Source organism: Ostrinia nubilalis, chromosome 15 (assembly GCF_963855985.1).
Source record: "Ostrinia nubilalis chromosome 15, ilOstNubi1.1, whole genome shotgun sequence".
Taxonomy (NCBI): Eukaryota; Metazoa; Arthropoda; class Insecta; order Lepidoptera; family Crambidae; genus Ostrinia; species Ostrinia nubilalis.
The window spans coordinates 5,488,133-5,514,929 of record NC_087102.1 but is presented as its reverse complement, the minus strand read 5'-3'; the positions used below and the strand labels follow the sequence as shown (position 1 = coordinate 5,514,929).

General features: G+C 37.0%; 1 protein-coding gene across 1 annotated transcript in view; it reads right to left on the bottom strand.

The window, feature by feature from the left end:
• Window positions 1–3,208: 3,208 nt before the first annotated feature.
• The window catches only part of LOC135078790 (protein bowel-like), a 35,959-nt gene continuing 12,370 nt past the window's right edge, over window positions 3,209–26,797 (bottom strand). The window contains exon 3 of the mRNA XM_063973338.1: window positions 3,209–5,487. Coding sequence (XP_063829408.1) covers window positions 4,191–5,487 — 1,297 coding nt within the window. The 3' untranslated portion in view covers window positions 3,209–4,190. The remainder of the gene's footprint in view (window positions 5,488–26,797) is intronic.

Genomic DNA, 26,797 nt, shown 5'->3' with positions numbered 1-26,797 from the left:
TATTCCACGTGTGAGGTGAGTGATACGTGCTTGGCAAGATAATAAAACGTGTGATTTGTTATTCGCACTCTTTTGTAAGTTTTAATTTATTATAAGTCTCAAGTTGCGATATATCGCTAGACTTTGTAAGTGACACTAAACATATGACAGCAAGTCTTTTAATATAATAAAATAATATTTCATTTCAATAAAGGTAATAATATGTATTAATTCACTTACCAATCTGCCATAATCTCCGATCTGCCACAGTCTTCCATTTCTATCACCAATTCGAAGCCGCCTGAAAATCAAAGAACACTGAAAATAAGTCTTGGGAAGAAATAGGCTGGTAAAGTAGTAGTTCGAGCTAAGTGATACTTTGCATGCTCACCAAAAATTTTACTTCGAAGCATAAAAGGAGAAACTATCTAACTAAACTATACATAGAAGACAATCAGTTACGCATTAAGTCCGATCGAGCAGCAACACATTTAATCGGATATTTCACTTAAAACAGAATCGAGCTTAATCGATTGCCACCGATGCTTCTGTTACGGTTGAAACGTGAAAACCGTTATGTTACGTTCTAACTAGAATTATTTGGTATTTTCAAAACTTGCCAGTTTCGATTGACATGAATCTAATGGAAGTCGAATCAATGACCTTTATTTAACTTGGCGTATCTAGGGTGGTGCGATTGGTATCATAGCTCATGAGTGAGTCTGTTCATCATCTTCGAATCGGTAGCCCAACAACCTGGGGTGGGCACGATATTGTACGTTAGTCTCGCTTAAATTGAAATGAGTGTGTTGTAGCCCAGGGACAAAATTTAAAAATATATTTTAAAACTTCATTGATATGGTGGGAAACGAAGAACCATATAGTCGTAGACCTTTGAAAATAAGCTTTTTTAATGACTTATTGAGTAAATGTATTTGTATTTGTAATTGGGGGAGGAGGCCTATGTTCAGCAGTAGATGTCCTGTGGCTGAGATGATGATGATGATGATGAGTAAATGTAAGTTTTTCTTAAAAGGAACAACTCAACTTATGGACTGTTGTAACTGTTATTGTTGTAAAATATGTATGGGCGATACTGAATAAACACATTATTTTCTTTCTTCAATTTCCATGCTTTGTAATAAAAGGAGTTCAGGAACAACAGAAATAAAACAATTCACTAATATACCTTAAACACTAATATGTACATAAAAATAACTCACCTGGGTATACTCGAGCAGCATTTCCACCACTATACACCTTAAAACACTTCACAAACTTTCCTCGAGACGTCTGTTCACAGCGGAGGTTGGATAGCGACTGACTGTTTGGTGCTCGAATTGCAATAAAGTAAAAACGACCGAGTGAGTAATAGAACTTGAATGAATGAGTGAGTCAGTTGATATCCAATAAATATAGAATTTTTAATCAATTAAATTATTTTTATTGAATATATTTAATAATTAATTATGAGCAATTTTATAAATTACTTTTTATTTTATTTTCTTTTTCTATTCTGACTATGAATTTAGCATAATTATTATAATACGATTTTTAAAAAAAAATCAAAATCAGGCCTTGCTATTTTAAAACAAAGCACTTTACCTCATTTCGCATATCAGCCGCAGCACTTTCACCTCGATCTCGGTCGGATTAAAATATCGAGAAACGACATTCGATCGTAAAAATATTTTTATTATTTTTTTTTCATTCGGCGGCAACAGATTTGCATAAACTCCTGAGTAGCTGTCGCGGCGGTCGGAATGGCAGAGGTGGCCGGATCGTAAACTGTGGTCGTAAAAGAAACACCTTTAACATGCTGGGGACGGAATACTGACTGGTTTTTTGATGGCGGATAGATTAAAAATAAATAATGTTTTGTCTTTTTTTTTGTTGTAGAAACAAATGAAGATTTGTGTGCATCTAATTTTATTACGCCCGTATTCACAAACGAGGCTTGCTTATGTGAAGCAGCAAATCGAACGTACAGCGTTAAATAGATCTCTGTGATTGGTTCATGTGTCACCCTATTCGTCCACGCGCACTGTGAGACCTCACAGTAATGTTTTTGAATATGGGCGTTAGTCTTCTGAAGTCAACACCGTGCATTTATGTTGGTTGTAGCACAGATTACTGATACTAATAAGTTACTGGTTGTAGGCTATATGGAAGATGGCGCATCAAGCGTACATTGTGGCATAATTGTGTAATTCTGTATGATGCTTACCAAGAAAATATTCTTCTAATGTGCTACTACAGTGATAAAACTGCCTGATTTTGATTATTAAGATAAAATGTACCTAAGACATTGTTAAACAAAACAGTAGTCATCGGAGTCGTAAATTCCATCGCTGCATCGTTGACTATAAAAAATAGTTTTAAAGAAAATTATTTATGTGTCTTCTCTAGTACCTACTTCTCAATTGTTTTATTCTACTTATTGACAAGCTCTTAGCTACTAAAAGAATCTTCATGGACATTGATCTACATCAGTATGCTTTACTTTCCTCTTTGGATGGAAATTCAGTCTCTTTGACAGTCGGTAATGGTGTCCGCGCTATGAAACGTGGTCATTTGCCATAAAATTCTTTTAGTCTCGTAGTTTATCTTAATACCCTGTTTAGGATAACGTCTGGAGCCTTCTTCGTAGACGTGCGATCAATAAAGGAGTAGTAGTATGATTCTATAAGCTCTATTTCAATTTTGTATGCAAATGATATGAAGGTCTTGCTTCTTGAAGTATATGACTTCTAGTATTTTGAAATTAAATTACACGGTAACATGGTAACTTTGTAGAAAAAAGTAAGTCTGTCTTCTATTAGTATAGGCAGGCACATTTAACAAAACGTTTTAATACAAAAGTTATATATTTTGGTAAAAGGGAAGATATTTTATTATTATCATCTTTTAAATCTGTAGGTACATTTTGTGGCCTACTCTATTTTTAATAGAGACAACTGACTGTCAACTGACCATTAATAATTATTAAAAAAAATATATAAATGTCTAGAGTCTAGACAATGGTATACGACAGGTTGTCTACTTAATTTTCACTAAGCTAAAGCACACTTTTCCACATTATTAATTAATATTAATATCAATAGGGTTGATTTTCCAGTTGAATAACAGCCTTTAGCCTTTTACCATCTGTGCTTTTACTGACAATTTTTCAGGGGCAAAATAAAATACGTGTGAGATTGTCTTTCATTATAATTTATTTATAAGTAAAAAATAATTATTTTACATAAAATGTTTGCTAAAAATAAATCTGAGCAAATCTGCCACTGTTTTTATCATTAAATTTTAACTGTCAACAATTTAGAAATATTTATTTCTGATTGCTACAATAAACAATGTAAACTTTCTTAATTTTAATGTAAAACCATACATTTATTATTGCCTTGAGATACACAAATAACTTACTTTAAGAAATATAAGTTAACAAATTTCAATACCTTAAACTATTTAAAGGAAATAGAACCAAAAATATAGGTACTTAAAGTCATAACCGATGATCGGAAAGTCGAAGGTTTGTAGTTAAATTATTAGTAGGATTAAATATTATGTAATAAGGACATTATTTTGTATCAATTAATTGACGACATTTAAAAAGATCCAATAAAATTGTTGGTTCAATGTATATTTACAGAAAAAAAAAAAACTTACAACTATCCGATCAACGACCAATACAAATAATTATTTACAATCGATATCACGATTAAAATAAAACTTAAATTATTATGAAGCTTATTATTTTACCGTTAAACTTAATGCACCTAAATAATAAATAACAGTCGTAATGTCTATAGAACTAAGGCACTTATCTATCAAAAACATTTTCAATATTCAAATAATTAGCACTGATGGATTTCAACTGACAGCATACTGTGTAAAAACTACATTCAAAATCCAACAATAACATAAAATAAACATAAAAGTCCTAAATTTTGATATTACTAATTTTTAAAATTTGGAGGTAAACAAAACACTGCACAAACAAACCTTATGAGATCTTTACGAAAACCAAATCCACATTGCAAATACGTACAAACATAGCGCTAACAATTTTACATGACATTACATCAATACATACTTTACTAATAATACTTCTCAAGAGAATAATTACTACATCAATACAATTAGCTAAGACGACAAACTCGTCTTTTTAAAATGACATGATCCACCACTATTCTAGCCACACAATAATCGACTCAACGTCGCATTATATCTTCTATACTAAAACCTTTCTTCGGCCCACTGGATTGACTCGTTCCTGGCTTGGGGTTGGTGTTTGGTTGTATACCAACAATGTTCTTTATTCCGTTAGCAATGGAGCACGAATTAGCTTCCTCGTGTTCCTTCACATTAGTCTGAGGACTATCTTTACAGCTTGTCACGCTTGTCGAAGTACTTGGTACAGTATCTTTAGGAGGGGCGTGTTTCACTATCAAATCTTGAGCAACAGTCTGTTGTGGTCCCAACATACTATGAGGCACCGGTCCATACGCAATTTGTGAGTGAGGCGGCGGCAACGGCAACCCGAACTTGTGATACGAAGGCATTCCCATCATAGAGGGTGGTATACCAACGACTACTTCACTGCCCCCAATCGGAGGACGAGGCATAGATAAATTCGTTGGTTCAGGCGATCGGCTTCTGTAAACAGCTGCACAGGTTCTTACATTTTCACCAATGTCTGGTGGATGACTTCTTTTTCTAAACGGTGTCATATAAATGCTGGAAGGCCCTGGGTCGATTGGAGGACTTGACATTTGCCCAATCTTAGAAGGATCAGGTGGAGCTACTTGATGTAAGTCTCTTCTTATCTGTAGCTGGGGGTGTCGAATTTGCTGCTCAGGCATTTCTGCGTAACGCATCTCCTTCTCTATGATTTCATCAGAAGTGTAACGCCGCCTTTCATAGGGATCTGCGGACGGCATGCGATGTTTATCCGATTGCTGCGGTCGCATGGTGTAGGGACTCGCTCGGTCTCTGGGCTCATTATGATGACAATGAGTACGCTCAACGGGAGAAGGAGACATCCTTCTTGGCGGCGGTCTCTCTTCACTTTGCTCTCTTCCAATACTTTCAATAGATGATGACCGAGCTCGCCTGACAGGTGAATGCTCTGGAGACGAAATATCCGGGTCTTCATCGTCGTAACCGGGCTCAATAGGAGATCCAGGTCTTCCAATGTCTTCTTCTCCGACATCTAATACGTCTCCTGGGGGTACATCGCCAACGGCATGTGTCAGAGCATGTCGCCGCAAATCGCAGTTTCGGCGAAAGACTTTTCCGCAAGAGTTGCAATTGTACGGCTTGTGATCTGTGTGTGTCAACAGATGGGTCTTCAAATTGGAACGTTGGTTGAAGCTTCGGCTGCAAACTGGGCATTTGTGTGGAGATTCTTCCATATGAAGAATTTTGTGAACCGCCAAGGTTCTGGACTGACAGAATCCTTTCCCGCATTCTGTGCACTTGAAGGGTTTCTCTTTTGAATGTATGTACCTGTAACAAAGATAGCCAAATTGAATAAAGGATTGTTATTAACGTATGAGAGGGATAAACGTGTAAATAAGTTATTACTTCGCGAACGCGGGCCATAAGCAATTTAATGATTCGTACCATAAAATATCGCGGTTTAATTAAATGTCTGAGGAGGGGCGGAGTAGAGTGGAGCATAAGTTCTGTAGATCTTTATAGGAGGAACATTTATTTATTATGTTTCATTGCACCATAAGGTAGAAAAAGGAAACTAAGTTTTGATTGGATTCAAGAGTAATTTATCATTGATTGGCAAAACGGATTTAAAAACAACAGACATAGGTAATTATTATTCTTACAGGTATGTTTATTTTATAATTAATATCGATAGGCATAAGCTAAGTATCGTGTATAGTTTTTATTTAGTCGCTGGCTTTAATCTAATTGCGCATATTGTAATTTATTTTGTTCGACTCTATTGACAAGATCTTGTGTTCATTTAATTAAAAGTTTTAATCAGATATGAAGTCATGGGCAACGGCCAGTAAATACATTTAAAGTAGACATGACAACGGACTGTGGTGGTGTAAATTATTATGTATGTTATGTTACAGGAAGATAACTAGCTGCACTTGTAACTTTATGTACTCATATGAAATTATATTATGATCAACTGTACCCCCAGTGAAAACGGAGTTAAGTCGAAAATGGTGATTTTTGGGAAATCGCATTTGAAGTTAAAAAAAATCCTGCTTCGTCGCTATTAGAGATAACTTGGTGAAATATTTTTTAGGTGAAAGGTAATGTTAGATATAATTAGGCAGTGTGCCAGTTTGGGAAATATAGCATGTAGTTTTTTCGTAATTAAATAAAAACCCAGTTATATCGCCATGCACGGCAACTTTACATTCGTGTAAAGTGATGTAATGGGACATAAATCATTTTACACCACACTGAATTGACCACCCGCTAACAAGTGTAAAGTGATACATTTTACGCCATTTCTGTTGATATTTTTTTGTTTCTTTAGTTTTAGAAAAAGTTGTAAAACAAACATTAGTAAATACACTATGAGGAATCATTATTTCAGGTTATTTAGGGTAAATCGTCCAAAAATTTCTACTTATATCAATATACACCAATTTTGTGATGAGAAAAAAAATGTGTAAACTGATCTAACTAACATAATAGCGATCTAAGTATCCTAATAATTATGTGTAAAGTGATATAAGTGGCGATTGTAAAGGAATAAGGCTAGAATTTTAGAGTGGATTCTAATTATTTACTCTTAAATGTTTATTCTGATCTGAAACTACTATTTTATTAATTATTACACCATATACCATGAATGATATCGGCCTAAATCACATAAATTATCTCCTATTTTAAAGTAAGTATTAGTTGAAGCAATTGGGTAATAAAGACCAGAAACAACAATGGTTTCACATCAACTAATTAGACAGGAGACAGAGAAAAGTTTGTTTTCTACAATTACCTTATTAGGAATCAAACTCTGGACCAGAGATGATGATGTCAAGCTATATTGATTGCTTTTTGGCTACAGAAGGATAATATAAAAGTAAAGTCATAAAATGCATTTGTTTTCAACAAAGAGGCTTTTAAAAAGCCCTTTAACACGTCTTAGTATCACTTGAACCCTACTTTTATTTTGGGACATAAATAGGTCAGTGCTGAGAAGAAGCAGCGCAAGATATTTAGCCACCCTTGTCAGCCTCTTCTTAAATCATAAATAACTTGAAAAAATCGAACTGCCTAAGACGGGAATCTTCTTAAATCAATAGAGACATGATTAACAAGACATGTTATACTTGCGAGCTAAGCAGATAAAGTCCAGCAACACATGCCATTTACATAATTATTTACTTTATACATAGTATCCATTCATAAGGACTTACGTAGTTAGTTTTGCAGGGCAATCGAATATTGCACTTAACCTTTTGATTAGACCATTGTGCGCTATTTGATCTTCCTATTCCAACCGCTCCAGATCCCCCCAGGTAGCAGCAGCCTATCTAGGTCTCTACAGGCCTTCTGCAGCGACCCTGGTGATTGGAGAATTTGAGCCTGTTGATCTGCTACGCTTCTGCACTCCTTGTGCACGTGCTGTGGTTTTTCTTCTGCCTCCATGCATCTTCTGCACAGCAGGCTGTCTGTACAGCTATACTGTGTAGGTGTTTGTTTAACATACCTGTTATTACACTTAGGACCTTGCGGATGTTGTCCCTGTTTAGTCTTATGAGTCTTTAACTTTTTCGATATAATATCCACAACTGCATCTTTTGTTTGCCTACATCTTTCACAATCTTTCCATTCTGTGTGGTGTTATTTTTCTATTTTGGAGCGCAGCCAGGTCTTGATCTGTGTGTGGGGAACTCACATAACATTTATAATATTTACATACAAACACATTATATATTTATAGTACATTACATAAATTATGATAATATCAATAGCATTATAATATATTTACAAACACACTTGATAAACAGTAACATAAATACACTACACATATATTTTAATAACAAACATAAATAAATACCTAATACATATTATATTCTAAATAAATAACTTACACAAACAAATAGACTACGCGTATTGTGTTAGATATTGCATATTTACGGCGCGCGGCTCGTCGGAGAACCGGTTTGCTATTCCACCGCTACTTACCTGCGCAGGCCGCCCAGCGCGCCAGTCACGACTTTTGCTATCTACGCGAGACCCGTGCGGCTCGCGACGACCGCTAACTGATTACGTAGTACGAACTGTGTAACGATCTTTTTCTTCGATCAATCTTACTTTATACTTGTGTCACAGAATATAACTGAAGTGCTCTGTTTCTCCTTCGTGAATTGATTGTGGAAAGTAATAAATAATTTCGTTTGAAACGAACGGACTTCATCATTTGTTCAACGAACAACATACCCACAACTGGTGACCCCGACTCAAGCATCCTAGATGAGCGATCAAGAATATCTCGACGCAAGTATTATAACGACGGAACAAGATAAAATGGAGGACGCAACTACCCCCCAACAAAATTATACGTTACCAGCACCTGAAACATTTCGAGTTGGCGTGAGAATACCCCCGTTTTGGCCTGAAAAACCCTCAATATGGTTTTCACAAATCGAAGGTCAGTTTGCGATGGCGAGAATTACCGACGACAACACGAAATATTACTACGTACTTTCGCACCTCGATCGTCAATTCGCTGTCGAAGTTGAAGACATCATCACTTCACCACCGAGTAGCGGAAAATACGAAAAGATAAAATCTGAGTTAATCAAGAGGCTATCTACGTCCAGTGAAAGGAAAGTGAAGCAACTTTTGCAATCGGAAGAGCTTGGTGATCGCAAGCCCTCGCAGTTCCTGCGACATCTGCAGCATTTGGCCGGCCCTAACATACCGGAAGACTTTCTTCGCACAATTTGGACGAGCCGATTACCAAACAACCTGCAGACAGTGATTGCATCACAAATGAGCCTGTCTCTTAACGAACTGGCAGACCTAGCTGACAGAGTGCATGACATCGCGCCATCATCACCGCAGGTAGCAGCCACCAGCGCTACGAGTACGCAGTCCGCATTAGAAATGATGGCACGGAGCATAGCGGAACTAACAAAGCAGGTCAGCTCTTTAAGTGCAGATGTTCACGGCCGTTCCCGCCCTCGTAACCGGCAGTCAAACCAGCAGTCAAACCAGCAGAATCGACAGCGGACTCCATCAACGCGTTCCCAGTCCAACTATAGAAAGTTCCCACAATGTTGGTACCACTTCAAGTTCGGCAGTCAAGCTAAGAAGTGCGTGAAGCCATGCGACTACAAATCGGGAAACGCTCAGGGCAATCTGTAATGGCGGCTGAAGATTGCCTACCCTCCACTGGTCGCCTCTTCGTAACGGACCGCAGATCGAAAGTTCAATTTCTCGTTGACACCGGAAGCGATTTATGCGTCTACCCTCGTTCTGCACTCCGTGATCGTCGTGAGAAGACCAACTACCAACTGTGCGCGGCTAACGGTTCGACTATAGATACGTATGGTTATGTACAATTTAATATCAATTTAGGCCTTCGTAGAGACTTTAATTGGAAATTTGTAGTAGCTGACGTAACTAAAGCGATTATTGGTGTTGATTTTTTGTCGTATTTTAATTTACTCGTTGACATACGTAATAAACGAATAATTGATGGTACAACTAATTTAACTACTGTAGCGTGTATTGTTAATAATAATAACTCAATACCTAGTGTAAAAGTTGTGACTGGAACTTCGCGATATCATAATTTGCTTTCTGAATTTCCTGAAATTATCAAACCACCAGGCACACCGCGTACACCTAAACACAATACAGTACATCACATTCGCACAACACCTGGCCCTCCTGTGTCATGTTCACCCCGCAGGTTGGCCCCCGACAAATTGAGGATTGCAAAGGCTGAGTTCGACGCAATGTTGGCAGACGGCACAGCTCGTCCATCAAAGTCGCCATGGTCGTCACCACTACACCTGGCTCCTAAAAAAGATAACGGCTGGAGGCCTTGTGGTGACTATAGGTTACTCAACGCCAGGACTATACCAGATAAGTACCCGATACGCCACATACATGATTTCTCTCATAGCCTGTCTGGTTGTACTGTCTTCTCTACCATTGATTTGGTCAAGGCATATAATCAGGTGCCAGTGCACGAGGAGGATATCATAAAGACGGCGATCACTACACCCTTCGGACTCTTCGAGTTTCCATACATGACATTTGGTTTACGCAATGCAGGCCAAACCTTCCAGAGATTTGTTGATGAAATGACCCGAGACCTAGAATTCTGCTACCCATACTTGGACGATTTCCTCATCTTCTCAAAATCAGAAGCCCAGCACGAAGATCACCTCCGACAGGTCTTCTCCAGAATGCGAGACTACGGTATGGTGATCAACACTTCGAAATGCGTTTTTGGGGCGTCCGAAGTCACATTTCTAGGGTACCATATTTCACAACACGGAACCAGGCCTCTGGAAGGTAAGGTCCAGGCTATCAAGGAATTTCCACAACCTCAGACAGCCAAGCAGTTGAGGCGATTTTTGGGGATGATTAATTTCTATAGGAGATTTATACCACAAGCTGCCCAGATCCAATCTCCCCTGAACGCCTTGCTGACTGGGTCTATCAAAGCCTCTCAACCGATTGTCATGGGTGGAGACGCAATAAGAGCTTTCGAGGAGTGCAAGTCAAGTCTCTGCAACGCAGCAATGCTAGCTCACCCGGACTCCAAGGCTAAACTCGGACTGTTTACTGATGCTTCTGATGAAGCCATGGGAGGAGTAGTACAACAGTTGCAAAACGGTCATTGGCAACCACTAGCATTTTTCTCACGCAAGTTGAGCCCGGCACAAAAGAAATACTCAGCATACGACCGAGAGCTCCTTGCAATATATGAGAATATAAAATATTTTCGCCACTGGTTCGAGGCTTCTCAATTTACCATGTACACGGACCACAAACCTCTCTGTTTTGCATTCCGTGAACGCAAAACCAACTGCACTCCGCGTCAGTACAGGTATCTGGACTACATTTCTCAATTTTCTACAGATATCCAGCACATCTCCGGGAAAGATAATACAGTAGCTGATACTCTTTCTCGTGTAGATGAAGTAACTGAACCGGTAAGTTTTGAGAAATTGGCCAAATTGCAGAAGTCAGATCCAGAATTATCTCATTACATCAATGAGGAGTCTTCCCTGCGCATAAAGAAAATGAAAATACCTGGGAGTTGCGTAGAATTGTACTGCGATGTCAGCACATCAACCCCCAGGCCATTCGTACCCAAACCCATGCGTAAACAAATCTTCGACAGTTTGCATACTCTTTGCCATCCTGGAGCCAACGCCAGCGCCAAACTTGTAGCCCAGCGATACGTTTGGCCACAGATAAGGAAAGATTGCCGAGAATGGTCTATGTCATGTTTAGCCTGCCAGCGCACTAAGGTAAATCGACATGTTAAATCACCTTTAGGTACCCTCGATTTACCCACAGCGCGATTTAAATATGTACATTTAGACCTCATCGGACCACTACCGCCTTCCAGAGAATATCGGTACTGTTTGACAGCGGTCGATCGTTTTACACGATGGGCTGAGGCTGTCCCTATTACCGACATTACAGCGGAATCTGTGGTCAATGCGTTCCTCCTTGGATGGGTTGCTCGTTTCGGCTGCCCTACCGACGTCGTAACCGACCGTGGGAGGCAATTTGAGAGTGCAACATTTCAACAACTGTCGAAAACATTAGGTTTCAGACACCGCAGAACCACTGCATACCACCCACAGTGCAATGGCCTAGTTGAAAGATTTCATCGTCAACTAAAAGCCGCCATTATGTGTCACAGTGATAGCAGTTGGTCCGAAGCGTTGCCTATAGTACTACTTGGCATACGAAGTTCTTTTAAGGAAGACCTACAAGCAACATCGGCAGAACTTGTTTATGGTGAGCCCTTAAGACTACCAGGGGAATTTTTAGGCTCTAATGTTGACAAATGCACCCCTGATTTGACAGATTTCGTATCACGAATCAGATCATTTGCCAACAACCTACAGCCAGTACCCACATCAAACCACTCAACTAAAAAAGTTTTTATTTACAAAGACCTTTCCTCTTGTTCTCATATCTTTCTCCGTGAAGATGCCTTGAGAAGTTCTTTACAACCAGCTTACTCAGGCCCATACGAGGTGTTAGACAGAGGACAAAAGGTTTACAAAATTCGTGTCAAAGGTAAGGAAGTCACAGTTTCGGTAGACAGACTGAAGCCAGCCTACATCATGACCGAACAATGTAACACAACAGCCACAGAACCCAGTAGTACCACTCCAGCGGTTAGAACAACGCGCTCTGGTCGTCAAGTCCGTTTTCCGGATTTTTATCGACCTTAGGCAAGGTCTCTCGAGGGGGAGTGATGTGGGGAACTCACATAACATTTATAATATTTACATACAAACACATTATATATTTATAGTACATTACATAAATTATGATAATATCAATAGCATTATAATATATTTACAAACACACTTGATAAACAGTAACATAAATACACTACACATATATTTTAATAACAAACATAAATAAATACCTAATACATATTATATTCTAAATAAATAACTTACACAAACAAATAGACTACGCGTATTGTGTTAGATATTGCATATTTACGGCGCGCGGCTCGTCGGAGAACCGGTTTGCTATTCCACCGCTACTTACCTGCGCAGGCCGCCCAGCGCGCCAGTCACGACTTTTGCTATCTACGCGAGACCCGTGCGGCTCGCGACGACCGCTAACTGATTACGTAGTACGAACTGTGTAACGATCTTTTTCTTCGATCAATCTTACTTTATACTTGTGTCACAGAATATAACTGAAGTGCTCTGTTTCTCCTTCGTGAATTGATTGTGGAAAGTAATAAATAATTTCGTTTGAAACGAACGGACTTCATCATTTGTTCAACGAACAACATACCCACATGTGCTTATGGTATCGGCATTATAATTGTTCCGGACCAAATACCGTCATGTACGATCCCCTTCTGGCCAGTTCATCTGCTGCGTCGTTGCCCAAGAAGTTACTGTATCCTTTGATCCACTTCAGGAGTGCAGGGTAACGCCATTTGCATCTGCAATGACTTAGGAGCGCGTCATGGCATTCCAATATAAGTATTATAATGTAGTATATTAAGTTGCTTTGTATTGCTTGCACTATCTGAGATTATTTTTATATTCAGACCTCGGATGTCTATGGTTGCAACCGCTTGTGCTGCTCTGATTGAAATCTGCTTGGAAAATTGTATTGTGTTTATCTAGTGTTGTTGATATTCTTAGTATATTTAGGTAATTCGAGAAGACACCAGCTCCCGTACCTTTTTGGGTTTTGGAGCCGTCAGTGTAATATCCTAACTTCATTGATTCCAGAGCAATCTTGCGTTTCCGCTGTAAGCTGGATATTATAATCTTCAGTCGAAGAGTGAACACAGGGAATTCTGCCGATTGGTGCCTCGGTGAGAGGTATTTCTTTTATTAGGGTTTTGTGCAGGATCGTGGAATGTCCTGTCTCCTTGTTTTGCTTCTATAATTATGCCGTTCTTACCTTTAAGTCTTAGAGCGGCTGCTTGCGCTTCCTCCTGAATGATGAGGTCTAAAGATCTGAGATTTAGAAGGTACTCAAGTGATGTCGATGGAGTGGTTCTCATACAACTAGTGGCCGCTATGCTTACTAGGCGTTGCAGGCTTTGGAGTTTTGATCTTGCTGTTGATAGTTGTGTTCTGTGCCACCACACAAGTGATCTATAATAATATGTGTAAGAGGGCCATATAACCGACGTGTAGAGCATGTGTTATCTTTGGGTTGAGACCTCATTTACTACCAATGAGTCTCTTGCACTGATGGAATGCTATACAGGTCATTTTTATTTTGTTCTCGACATGACTCGCCCACTTCAATTTGTTGTCTAAGGTGATGAGTTTTGTTTATAAAGAGTTCTGGTAGTTGGAGCTCTTGTAAATTCTATAATGCACTTATTAAGTACTTTTATTGACAACGTTAGGCACTATGAATTAAATTATATGTTTTACTAGTAGATGTTAACCATTATTTATTAAAACTATTAACTAAAGTTCTTTGATTTATAAACTACGCATTATGTTTTCCTTTAATCTGACAATTGGGCTAAGTTATATCATTTTACACCAAATAATTAACCAAATCATTAGTTGCGATTTTCAAATGTTTTTGATCTAAGTAACTGATAACATTTTACACATGTACGAAACTTTTGTGGTTAATGGTATTAGTCTAATTGAATCATTATACACAAAATAAATAATCATTTGTCTTTTACTTTTTGTGCCATAAATTAAGTTACATTCTTTTTCACCAACCAACAATACATAGTTTTTTTGTGTATATTAATATGAGTCATCTTATATTGTTAATCACAAATTCAATCTGAACAACTTCAATCGTGTAAAAAGTAGTAACACGAGTCGTACCTCTTGACACAATAAAAAATTGAAAGAAGCCTCCGGTACACTTTGTTAAAAGTAGACATGTATCAATATACACGAAAGAAAACTCAAAATTGGTTCACAAAGCCTTACTTGTATCATTTGGCACAAAATTATTTTCTTTTCTATACGTCGTAGAAACATACCGATTAGATACAAAAATAGCTAATTTTTCAGAGATTCACATTATGTTATAAAGTCAATTTTGATCCAAGTCGAGTTAGATCCCTTTTCACTGGGGGTACAGTAAAGAGATTAAGTATAGATTATCGCTTTCAAATAGTGTGCAAAGCGCTGTAATAACCGTAGAATTTTAACGTCAGCGATCACTAAACTGTGCAGGCGCACCTTGAACGTGATCCGAGTAACTTGAGCTTCAAGTCTCAAGGCAAAACCGACGACGACGCATACTCTGCCACCTCACCAGTATTCAGAGGCCTCTGCAAAATCTTTCCGTCCCCGTTTTTCACAGTAAAAGGGAAAGGAAAGACGACATGGGGGGCTCAAGTTACATTGGTTCCGTTCCGCAAGAGTTCCAGTTTGGCCGAATCGAATTACGTTAAAGCATTTTGTGGCCAATCGCCGCGATTAATATTATTAACAGCGGCAATATTGTGTTACTAGCATCCATATGGAAATCAAAAGAACCGACATCATCAAGAAGTAGTTATACTTTATCGATTTATCATTCAGATCTATTTGTAGCTTGATTTTAATCAGGACTATTTAATTTGTCAACCAATTGGGCTCACTTGCTAAAGAATCATAAAAAAGTAATGTAGTTAGATAGTCTAGACACGTAGGTATCTCCCTCAATGAATCCTTATAATGGACGTTGTTGTACCGATTCTTTGCTTAGGCGTTCCGCTTTTTGAACTATCTATCTAGACAGCAGCTGAATCGTTTATGTAGACTAGGCTACCGTGTAGTGAATAACAACGCAAATGCTATTTGAAAACTTAATTGCTGTAACGTTCTCATCTAGCGATCGCATTATTGCGTTATTAACATAGGTACGTTATCTTTTTGTGCAACTCTTTATAAAGTAATTACATTAGAAAACATTGCCTGGTGTATGAAGCAATTATAGCTTCATGCCCATTGATGATATTTTAAGGAAATAGACGGAGGTGAAGGCAGACCGTTAATTAACGTAGGAAGTGCGTTGCACACGGCCTATTGTAATCATTATAATGATCAGACAGGAACTTCTAAATTATTGTTCAGAAGGATAAATGGCAAAGTCATCAATCGAGGCAATGTTTTTTCACTATCATTAAAAAAGTACAAAACTACTACTTCGAATACTTCTTCGTTTATTAGACGAAAAATTTTGATTATTATGGTCTCAAATATATAAGGCCTAATACCTTATTAGATTGCCAATAAGAACGTGACGAAAAAACGTAATTGAATGAGCCGTCTGCGACGGAATTCACTTAATGATGATGACTCCTGAGATTCCTTCCCAGTCATGCAAAGAATGCCCCACGTAAATAATATATCATTACTCTATGGAAAATAAACAAAAAGGTGTAATGACCCCTCCTCCCATTACATCCCAGGGTCGGTTTTCATTTCGTGAACGTCATCCATTGAATCCTCAAGGCAAGTTTTGGTTCTCACATAAACTTTTCGAAATAGCACAGATTTAGTTTATTGCTAACATGATTGACTGGTTCTACTGGGCTATTATAGTAACTGCGGATATCGACTACGATTCCGATTCACGTCAATTTTCGAGTGTGCGATTCTTTCAATCGCACTAACAATTATATTGGTATTTCTCTATTATCTTTGCTTCAATATTTGCTATATCAGTAAACATTTCCGCAAATTACCGCACTCTGACCTTATCGTTCGATTTTATGGTTAATTTGCCTCTAGGAAACATTTGGAATGACATTGGTGCCATTAAAATTGTAGGAAATAGCTTTACCGCTATAATTTCAATAGCATGCGCTATTGTGACTGTGAGATTGTTATGAATAAAAGTGTAATTAACAAATAGAAATTCATATTTATTGAATCCTACTCATAAAGTTACGTTTTTTTATTGAAATTAATAAACATAAGCGGATGGTATTTAGTAGAATTAAAATTAATATTTCTACATAATATTCATGAATGGATTCCACTAGCTAGTCGAAACACGCAAACACTGCTGTGACGGACAGTTGGACCGGTTCCGCCAAAGTACACATAACTCAGGCTGTTATATCACGTGACTTACACAGTAAACTCCGCTGTAGGTAACTTCTTATTATTCTTTAAGTATCGCCTAAAACATTAAGCAACCTATTAAGCATGGGAAGTTTAGAAGTGACTCTTATTTAAAACCAGTTAACTCAAATTCAAGAAACAGAAAAAACAACGTAATTTAGACACAAGTGATAGTAATAACGATATTCAAAATCAAACCAAAATTTCTATTCACGATTAAGCTCGATGACTGATGCGGAATTAGCAGTCAAGCAACTTTACTAACCTATCAAAGCCGCCGACACCAGATTAAAATTAACAAGCCAATTACAAAGTTGCTTTGGGAACGTTCTTTCCAAACCGTTGAGAACTATAAAACTGTGAGTCTGTCTATTGAAATAATAAACGATATTTGAAATGAAAAAAAGACCGAGGCAGATACACTTAACGTTTTATTAAACGATCCACTTTAGAACGGAGACATTTAAATATTTAACGACTAAAAAGAATACGCATAATTAATGATATAAACAAATCTTCCTTCTCGGCTGGCTTATCAGGCCACTTCGATCAATCCTGACGTTAAATAAAATATAAGTAACGTCTGTCTCTTCTTATTACACTTTGAGATAAGGATCGCGATGGACAGTCGCTCAGAATCCCATCATGGCGCGGACGCAGCCGAGATTAAAAAAAGCGAGACACGAAATTACAGAGAGGACCGTGGACTGGCGCTAATGGGTTACATTAAAAAATATTTTCCATTACAGTTACTGGTCGGATAATGGTTGGAGAAATAAATGTAGCTGGCGCCAAGAAAATGAGGAAATGAACGGAGAATAAAAAAGTAATTGATAAAAAGGCTGGTAAAGAATCCGAAAGAGGCTAAACTACACAGGATGTTGGTATAAACACTTGTTTTATAATGGAGTTCATTGAAGCGTACAGACATTTGCCGGCTTCGGAACAGGTTCTCAAAAACGTCCTCGTTTCTTTTTGACAAACAGTACAACCGTTGTGACAGCAAAACGAATATCATGTCAGAAATATTCTGAACGGTTTGTGCATTTCGATCCAGTCAGAACTGAGTTAATTACAATTTGAGACAAACTTTAGATTAAAATTTGTATTATTTTGGAATTGGAATATAAACTTAAGTATTTTTTTAAATATTAAGCAAATATTTCAACAATTTTATCTACCATCGTGTATTTTTTTTGTATTATGTTCTGGTTTTATGAAACGTAATCCGTTTTCCAACATTTCCTACGTTATAGTAAAGAGAGCAGGTCCATCCGCTGCGCGCGTTGGAATGCCGCGGCGTGGGTCACTGCCCTATCCCCTCCCGCCACCAGACCCACCTAGCCCATCTCCACATCTAAGCTTCCTATCACCTAGATTAATCGCAAAACGACCATTAACACGTTAACAATAATCGCTTTCTATAACATTCAAATACAAAAAGCTTTTGAATTAAACCTCTCAGAAACAGAAAGTTTAATTAGAACACTAGACTTTATCTAATTAGATGCAAAAATGGTCATAAATAAGGATACAAAAAACAGAACATTAATTTCCAACATTCTGAAACAGGGCATCGAACTGACTGGACGAGATGACATCACAGCAATTAAATTAAGTAATCCCAAACATAAATATCACCGAAAAGACAAAGAAACCAATTTTATGATAACGAATAACGCATCCTTAATTATTTAGGTGTATTTGCAAAACCCACACAAATGCAAAACGGTAGCCGAAGATAAAACATAAATTCAGTCTCAGAAACGGTTACAAGCGCACACTGGCATATAAGTAAATCAAAACTGCTTATAAATAGTCCGTATTAACATAATCCCGCGATTTGTATAATGAAGTAGCAGATTTTGTTATTCAAAATCATTCGATTTTCAGGCGAGATGCATCAGAATGTAATTTTATTGGCCATTCCACATTTTCTATTGATTTTATTATATTAAAAGATACATTGAGACTAAAAGCTCATGTTTTTATGTAAATTATTTAAGATCTAAGTTACACTTTCGACATTCCGTAAAATTTTGTCGCGTATTTTTTTGCGGTGACCATCGTTAAAAATTAAAGTTATTGCGGAGGCAATTGAGGTGAGCAGTCTGTATGATTTAATAATCTTTATCGTTACGTTACGATCAAGGGAGTCGGCTGTGGTCTTAAAATTATGGCTGCTCCCCGCTGTTTTTAAGGTGTATGTTCGAATGTTTCTCGGTGTCCCACGGAAGAAGTTTTGCCGTATTAGGCTACATAAAAGCCGTACTTAAGCAACTGTGGCTCAAGTTGTCGTGTGTGCCCACGCAATGTTTTATCTCTTTACAAGCAACTAAGCTGGTCTCCTTTAAGTCGATTTATTGTTATGCTACTAATACCTCGGCGTCGGTAGGAACGGACGCCAACGCTTCTCTTACTTTCAACTCATTAACATCAGAATGGTCAGGAATCGAGTTAACTTTGTGGGAACTTTAACAGTCCCATAAAACGTCACCATAATCTCATTTGTAATTACAATTCCAGTAATTAAAACGTTTTTATTGTACAATAACGATTTAAAATCTCTAAATCTTTAATAACGGACTCTCAAACTTTAGTTTGACAGATAAAGTCCGAATGATCATAAAATCACAAAGTAAACTCTGATATTATTTCTGTATTAAATATAAAATCAAACCCAAATTGAAAATGTCACGTGGACGTCGAAGCCAAACTTGTATCTTAATTAACATAAAGTCTGGGCAGTGAATATTACTAAAATATGAGCATTAGAACCCGTATTGGCAGTAGCTGAACGTTTACATGTAGCATATGACATAATGCTAATGAGCCGAAGTGTTGTCCACATGAATATATTTGCAACCTCTCCATCTATTAGCATTCAAAGTTACGAATATTTTTTGCTAAGTCGATTAGCGAAATGAGACGTCAATAAACGGAGCTTTTTAATTTTGCTATTCGATATTTAAACTTGTCTTATTTTAATCATATTGATTTCTATTGGATGTTTAAAAATACTTGCACATTCATTTTCATCTAAATTCAGCTCTTAATTTATGATTCTAACGTCATGATCTTTAACTTTTCCATTGTCTTTCAAATTTTTAAGTTTCAAAAGACTTGGTTGTCTGGTTCAAAGTATAATAGGTCATTACCGGGGCTGCGTTTGTGCACGTTTAATAGATTCTATGTAGGCGTGCTGCTTTCAATCAGCGTACGCTAGTACAATGACTCATTAACGTACTAGACGGTGGGTCTCCGACGTACTGAGACTACCTACGCCTGTCTTGGCTTATCTACAGTAGTAAATACTCAGTAATCTATATCGCTTATTCTGGACTAAAATTGACTGTAGGTAGAGGCTAGATAAGAATTGGTTGTAGCTTTAGTCAAGATCTTTATTACAAGGAACGTCAGTTATATTTCGGATACTGGTTTGATTCCAGTTGACACGCCAAAAAATCTAATTAAAAATAAATACAGATCACGTCGTGGAATAGCTCCACGCACCATCATTTATTTTCTGTTGTGTGCCCAAGAAATTTCGTATTCGTCGCGCGGCCAGCGTTATAAAAAGTCAAATCCCCAAAAGTTGGACAGGTACGTGGACAAAAAATAAATGGAAAATACTAATGGAGCGAGGCAAAGAGGTTGGTCCGAGCCGCGCTGTGGTATGAAGTCGGCATACCTTCACCGGCGCTGCTTTTAAAATCAATATTCAAACGAGAATTTAACATAAAATTGATACCGGAATGTTTACTCGCACCAAACTCAGTTATCAAAAGGTATCTTCTGTAATTGAAATTTCCCTCTGGTCTTATAATAAACATTGTATCGTACTATTTATTTCCTTTAACAGTACACATGACTTGACAACGATGAAGATACTCCCATGACATGACAGAGCGATCTAGCAGCACCTATTTCAGTTACAGAAGACACATTCTCAATCTTTACCAATTTATAGGTACTCGTATTTGAACGATATACAAATACTGTTCCAGAAGGCTTTCTACCAGCATCTTACAGTACCGCGCCCGCAGCCGGTTTGTCGGCGCACACGCAGCCCAAGCGACGTAATGGGAGCGACGGCTGGCCGCTGCCGCTTCACACTCAATTTCACCTCTGACTGACGCAAACATTCATTGCGCTGCGTACTTGACTTCGCCGAAGCTACAGGTGTGTTCACTGGTCAAAATCTACACTAAAACAACATCAGCGAAATCGCATTGTCCAATAAGTATGACTATTTTGACTGACTTATAAGTTAGAACTTGCAGAAAGAAAAAAGGAACGAGTGTTCTTAAAATGTTGGTGTCTTTTGAATCAGAGCATTGACTTTCACAGATGACATTTAAACGCAAGAAACTGTAATGCAGATTAATAATAAAATCAATACTACTTGTGTTCACAGCTATTTTTTTTGACTAGGTTTAGTTTTTATCGTACAATTTCATGTTTTCAACTAGGAAAACAGTAATTAATTTAATTAAATCATCATTTTAACTACACTGGTCCACGTTTTTCATAAGGTCAATATTACTAGCTTCAGATTAAGTAAAAAAATGGCGCCTCACGATTCTTACGACAAAAAATTGTATGATATTCGATACATACGCCCGAACATCTTGATTTTGATCTTGCTTGAATAGTTCCAAAACAATTTTTCACGGTTCACATACTGTCTGCCGAAACTTGATATTATGATTAGTTGTTTGACATTAGTTTTATGTAGTTTCTAACAATAATTTTCAAGTGAACACGCAGTTTTAAGTTAGTAACAAGAAATCTGCTACAAATCATCTCAAGATACGACTTAGTAACAAAATCTCCGCAAGTAAAAATATTACACAATCAAAAAATTCTCTAACTTGTAACCTAAACTGGATACAGTAACCAGTGTTACATCAAAGCAAACGTATAGATTACGGCTACCTTTCTCCGCCGCGTTATTGTGTTATTATTCAAGCTTCTAAAACTAGTTCCAATTATCAGATTTATAACTCTAGCAGTTGATTCATGACGGTCCGGGCTGGCAATTATACTTCAGTCCTCCGATACCATTAATCAATGTATACTGATAGATCCACTATGTACAAATCCAATTAGAGCTGGAATCCTTGCTACAATTTTGTTTTGTCGATTCTTGCTGTGCTCTTTGATTTATGAGTCGAGATGAGTAGGTGCTATCAGGCCACGGGGTAGAGTGTTAATTTCGGTTTCATCGTAAATCCATTTTTAGTGCTGTCTGTAATTGAGTGTAATCGGTGGTATCTCATCTTTATTGGAGCTTTTCATGTGGAAATGATTACAACATAGTTTGCTCGCCTGATTGGTTGGTTAATAGGAAATTTGTTATTACTACGAGTAGTTGCGATGCTTCTAGAAGATTATTAAGTAGCCTGTATAAAAATATGTATATAGAACCAATTAGTTTACGTGTTCTTATTAGGTATACTTAGGTATCTGTTATTTTTATCTTCATCATCAAAAATGTTTATGAAAATTCACCATAAAATAAAAATTAAGAAAAAAATACTGTACAGTTTTTTATCAAATATTTTAAAGTGATCTCAGTCTAGTGTTAGTTTAATAGGAACTTGATAAACGATTACGACAACTGCGTAAATTGACAGCAATCAATAATTTTATTACATAAAACCGTAAAGTTGGATTGATGTCGTAAATAATGTGTTTGAAAAAGCCGGTCTAATTAAAACCGAAGATTATTATGTAGAACACAAAAAGGCGAGACTTACAAAAACATTGCTGAGTACCAGTCGGTAATTGCTTTCATTAATTTAGAATCTAGTTTTGATACTAATAAATGTTTATTGCTGTTCGAAAAAGTTTTCAAGCCGATCTTAATCTCCATAAAATCGGTCTGTACGTGCTTAGAACAGATTAAAGTTGGTTGGTCTCAGGCCTTGGTAATAAATAACGTGATTATTTCTTTTGAAACAGGCCAGTCCCTCTTAAGCCGTCTTTTTTGAGTGAATCCAACCGAAAACTCACTTTGTAAACAGGATTAGATCGCCGCGTATGGTTTTTTCATAGATTTGTAAGCTACTGTCAATTATGGTTTCGTCTTTTGGAACTCAAAGAGCTTCACTGCCTGGTTCTTTTAAATTAAAGATACCATAGACTATTCAGAAGTCACACACTACAGTTTACTAAAGCAGTTTTGATTTTCCCATACTGAATCCATACACTGAATCTGTGTTTCGATCGCGTCTCCTAAATTACTAAAAATATGTAACACTATCTACATTAAATTGATTGTTTCAGACAAGACCCGTATCAATAGCAAGATAAAATCGACCAAATATAGCACCGTCTGCAGTAAATAACTTTTTCCCTGCTAGTACACTGTGGCCATTCTTACGCTCAAGGGTTCATCCGCCAAGGACAACCGGTTGATAGCCAGTATGGCTTTAAATCCCCTTGGAAAGCTATCCACTGGTACAGATAACATCGAATACACTTCTACAACTTTAATGCCATCCATTCTGAAATATTAAAACCTTATCTCGATCTGTAAGTTAATGGTTTTTGTTAGTTGACATTCCAAATTGAATATGTGTATAAATTTTAATAATACGTGCTTTAGGTACGTGATGTTTGTGTTTATTAAACAAATTCTACTTGAAGTAAAACTTAAGTTTGAGGCAAGTTTTGGAAATTGACTTCAATGAAGAACTTAGGCAGGTACCTATAAGATACGTAAAAGGTTTTTTTACCAGAGAAACCTAAAAAATATAAGGTCATGTATTTTAAATATTATTCGAAGGCTCCAAAGGTTGGATATTATCTGAGGTAGACGTCGTCGTATGATTAATGATCATACAGAGTCGCCTTGGAGACCTTTCTTCCATGTTCATAAATAACAATGGACTCTAACTCGAAATACTTTCAAAACCTGTTTTTTGGGACACGCTGTGGAACAATTGGTTGACAAATGTGGACGTAGAGCTAAAGGATTTAAATTTAATATGATTTGGGAAAGTTTGTGTTCAGACGTCAAGTTATTTTATCAAAATATCAAAGCAAGGGATCATAACGGAATTTTTCAAATTAAGATGAAAAGCTACAACAAAAAAAAAAGATTTGTTATACTTTTTGCCATTCAACAGAAGACAGAGAACTAAATATTGGTAGATCAAGTAATACAAAACTTTTTACACTTAACTTTTTACTACATTACAACTTTTACAACGCGGTATTTTTTCTATGCATTTAAATAAAGACTCTTCGGATTGATTAAAATATTCACAGGCAAACACTAGAGGATGCCGAGTAAACACAAGCACTGTTGGCTTGGATTTTAGAGGCCATGGAGGTACTTCTGAAGACGACAAAGAAAAATTTACCCTATTTGAAGGAGATTATGGCTCAAAAAAGTTCAGATGCACGCTCCACCAGAGAAAACGTTGCGTTTGTTTGAAGAACCAACCGGTCACTATTTGCTCGACTCCTCGAAATCTCTCGGAAATATTTTAAGTCCAGTTCTCTTGAAGAAGCATTTTTGAGCTTCAAGTCCGTATTTCATAACGCATGTAAAGAGGATAAGATCATTACATATTTTAAAATTATAATTTTAAAAGGAGACTTATCGTTGCATACGGACGATTTTGCTTAATCTACTACAAAATAAATAAAGTTAATCAGAATTTTCTACATAATAGCATTTAAAAACTTACTAGCTACTACAAGCTTAATGGCTTTTAAAAACTGGATTAGGTAGCATACAAACGCTAAATTGATGATAAGCATACATTTTGTCAACCCACGCCTTAAACGCAATTTCAGCTTCTACAAATAAAACTAAACTTTATCTCTTGAGCTTAAGATTTATTGTTTCTTGGGGATCCGTGTAAAGTAGAACTCCGTTTTGTATGTAATGGACAGTTAAGCTTCTTATTGTTCTGTGCTTCAAACGTTTCTTACTTTACGAATGATGTCGAAAAAGGAAAAGAACTCGTATTTATTGAAAATTACGTGGAATTTCAGAGAAATATCTCACGGGGTTGTGCGAGGCGGATTATAAAATTCTTGAACGGATTAGCCTGTCATGTTTTAATATAAATAACTGTAGCTTCTTTGGCGATATGAGATTTTGACTGTAATACTTTTCTCGAACTTTAATTTAGAATTCAGAATGCTAAGTAAATATTTTACCATCTTGAAGTGAATTAGATGAGATGGTAGATAAGCATAGTACCTATACTAAGCAAAGTATGTAGATAGAAACATTCAAAAACTTGTAGCTGATAAATATCAAAAACAAAATGAAACAAAGAAAGATGATAAAGCTGGAACTCAAAACAGCAGAGAATCTGAATCACGCAATGCTCTGCCAAATTGGCCTGATGCGACAAAAAAGTATTTTGCAAACCAACACGCGACCGAACGTATAATTTAAATAATTCGTTTACCTGCACTGATTTGACAATAATAGCATCCGAAATATTAAAAAGATGTTCAATATATTTAGTTCTGCTGTAACAAAGCCTACTGTAGCCTATCAAACAAAAATATTATAAATATGAGCGAGAGTGGATGATATTATTAAAAAAAAAATACGTTAACATTCAAAAGCATTTAGCTTGCTTTACAGAAGTTTTTAAACATTAAAATTTATTTTGATTTTTTCTTGAAGAAAAAGTAAGGTATTCGTAAATTATCTTCTCCTACATTTCTTTAAATTGCAAACAGTATTCGAACAGGTGCGAAAGGATAATAAAAACGTCCTTAACTTCGGACCGGAGCGAGCGCACGAAAAAAAATTGCGCAACGTCTCTCAGCTCAACTTTCAAAAGCCAATAAGAAACTGTGAAATCGCCGAATGGACTGTACGGAGTTTGTGGCTAATTATTGTATAGCGTCGGTCACGATCATTTCAAACGGACGTTCATATGTAGAGGAAACCAACACAGTGATTATAACAATCAAGAGTTTTAACGAAATGACGTGACTGGCCAACGGATAAGAATAAATAATTCAAGAGATTCTCAAAATGCCAAAACAAAAGATTTTGAAAAATTTGAAAGTAAAAAAGATGATAATTCGGTAATCACACGAAAAGCGCTCCCAAAACATGTGCGTGTTAAAATTTCGTGTGGCATCCAAATATTTAGGAGCCAATCCGAATATCAAAGATTCCAATTTAATATTATCGGAAACGATGTCCAAACAGCGGCGTCTCGGATCAATTGGTCCGAGGATGATAATTTCTAAAGTTGACCGTAGGCGAAATTCTTCGCGACCAGTGCACCTGCCTCCTTTGATTTATTATGGATTCAGTATTAATTTGATATCCCTTTTTGCTGTAGCCCCTTGAGCGATCGGAACGAGTGGGTCGCTGCAGACCCTATTATATGTGGTCTCGGAGTAATCATAATTGCATATGAGCCTCGAGACAAAACGTTCAATGCAAAAATAAATCATATTCAACCTCCATTTGATTAATAACTTGAATAGACAAATCTTCAACAAAGTATCGATTTAAAGCAGCTAGTTTATCTCTAGTAATAAAAATGTAGTTTTCTTTTTCATAAATATTATTATTTACTACTAGCGGCCGCCCGCGACTTCGTACGCGTGGATCCCGTTTTACCCCCTTTTCCCGAATATTCTTTGCTATAAACCTCACGGAGCCCGAGACCTTTCCAACGAATGCAAAACCGTGGAAATCGGTTCGTGCGTTCTGGAGTTATAGCGTCAGGGAGGAAAACCCGACTTATTTTTATATAGTAGATTCTAACTTTATCAATTAAACCCAATAAATGATTAAAACTACCTTTTGGAAAGGCTGGTATCAGAACTGGAGTACTTACTCGTAAGTGCCTACTTTAACTGACCTTTGATGATTGTACTCGTAAGTACGAGTATAACAAGTTCTTCGCTTTTAAACTTAAATTAATTCCAGTGAAGTTTATAAGATAAGGTGTTACAATTTAAAAGGACTGCTAGAGAAAGATTCAAGTTATCATTAATACCCGTTTCTCATGATATGAACCAGTTTTTCATATAAGAAATTGCTC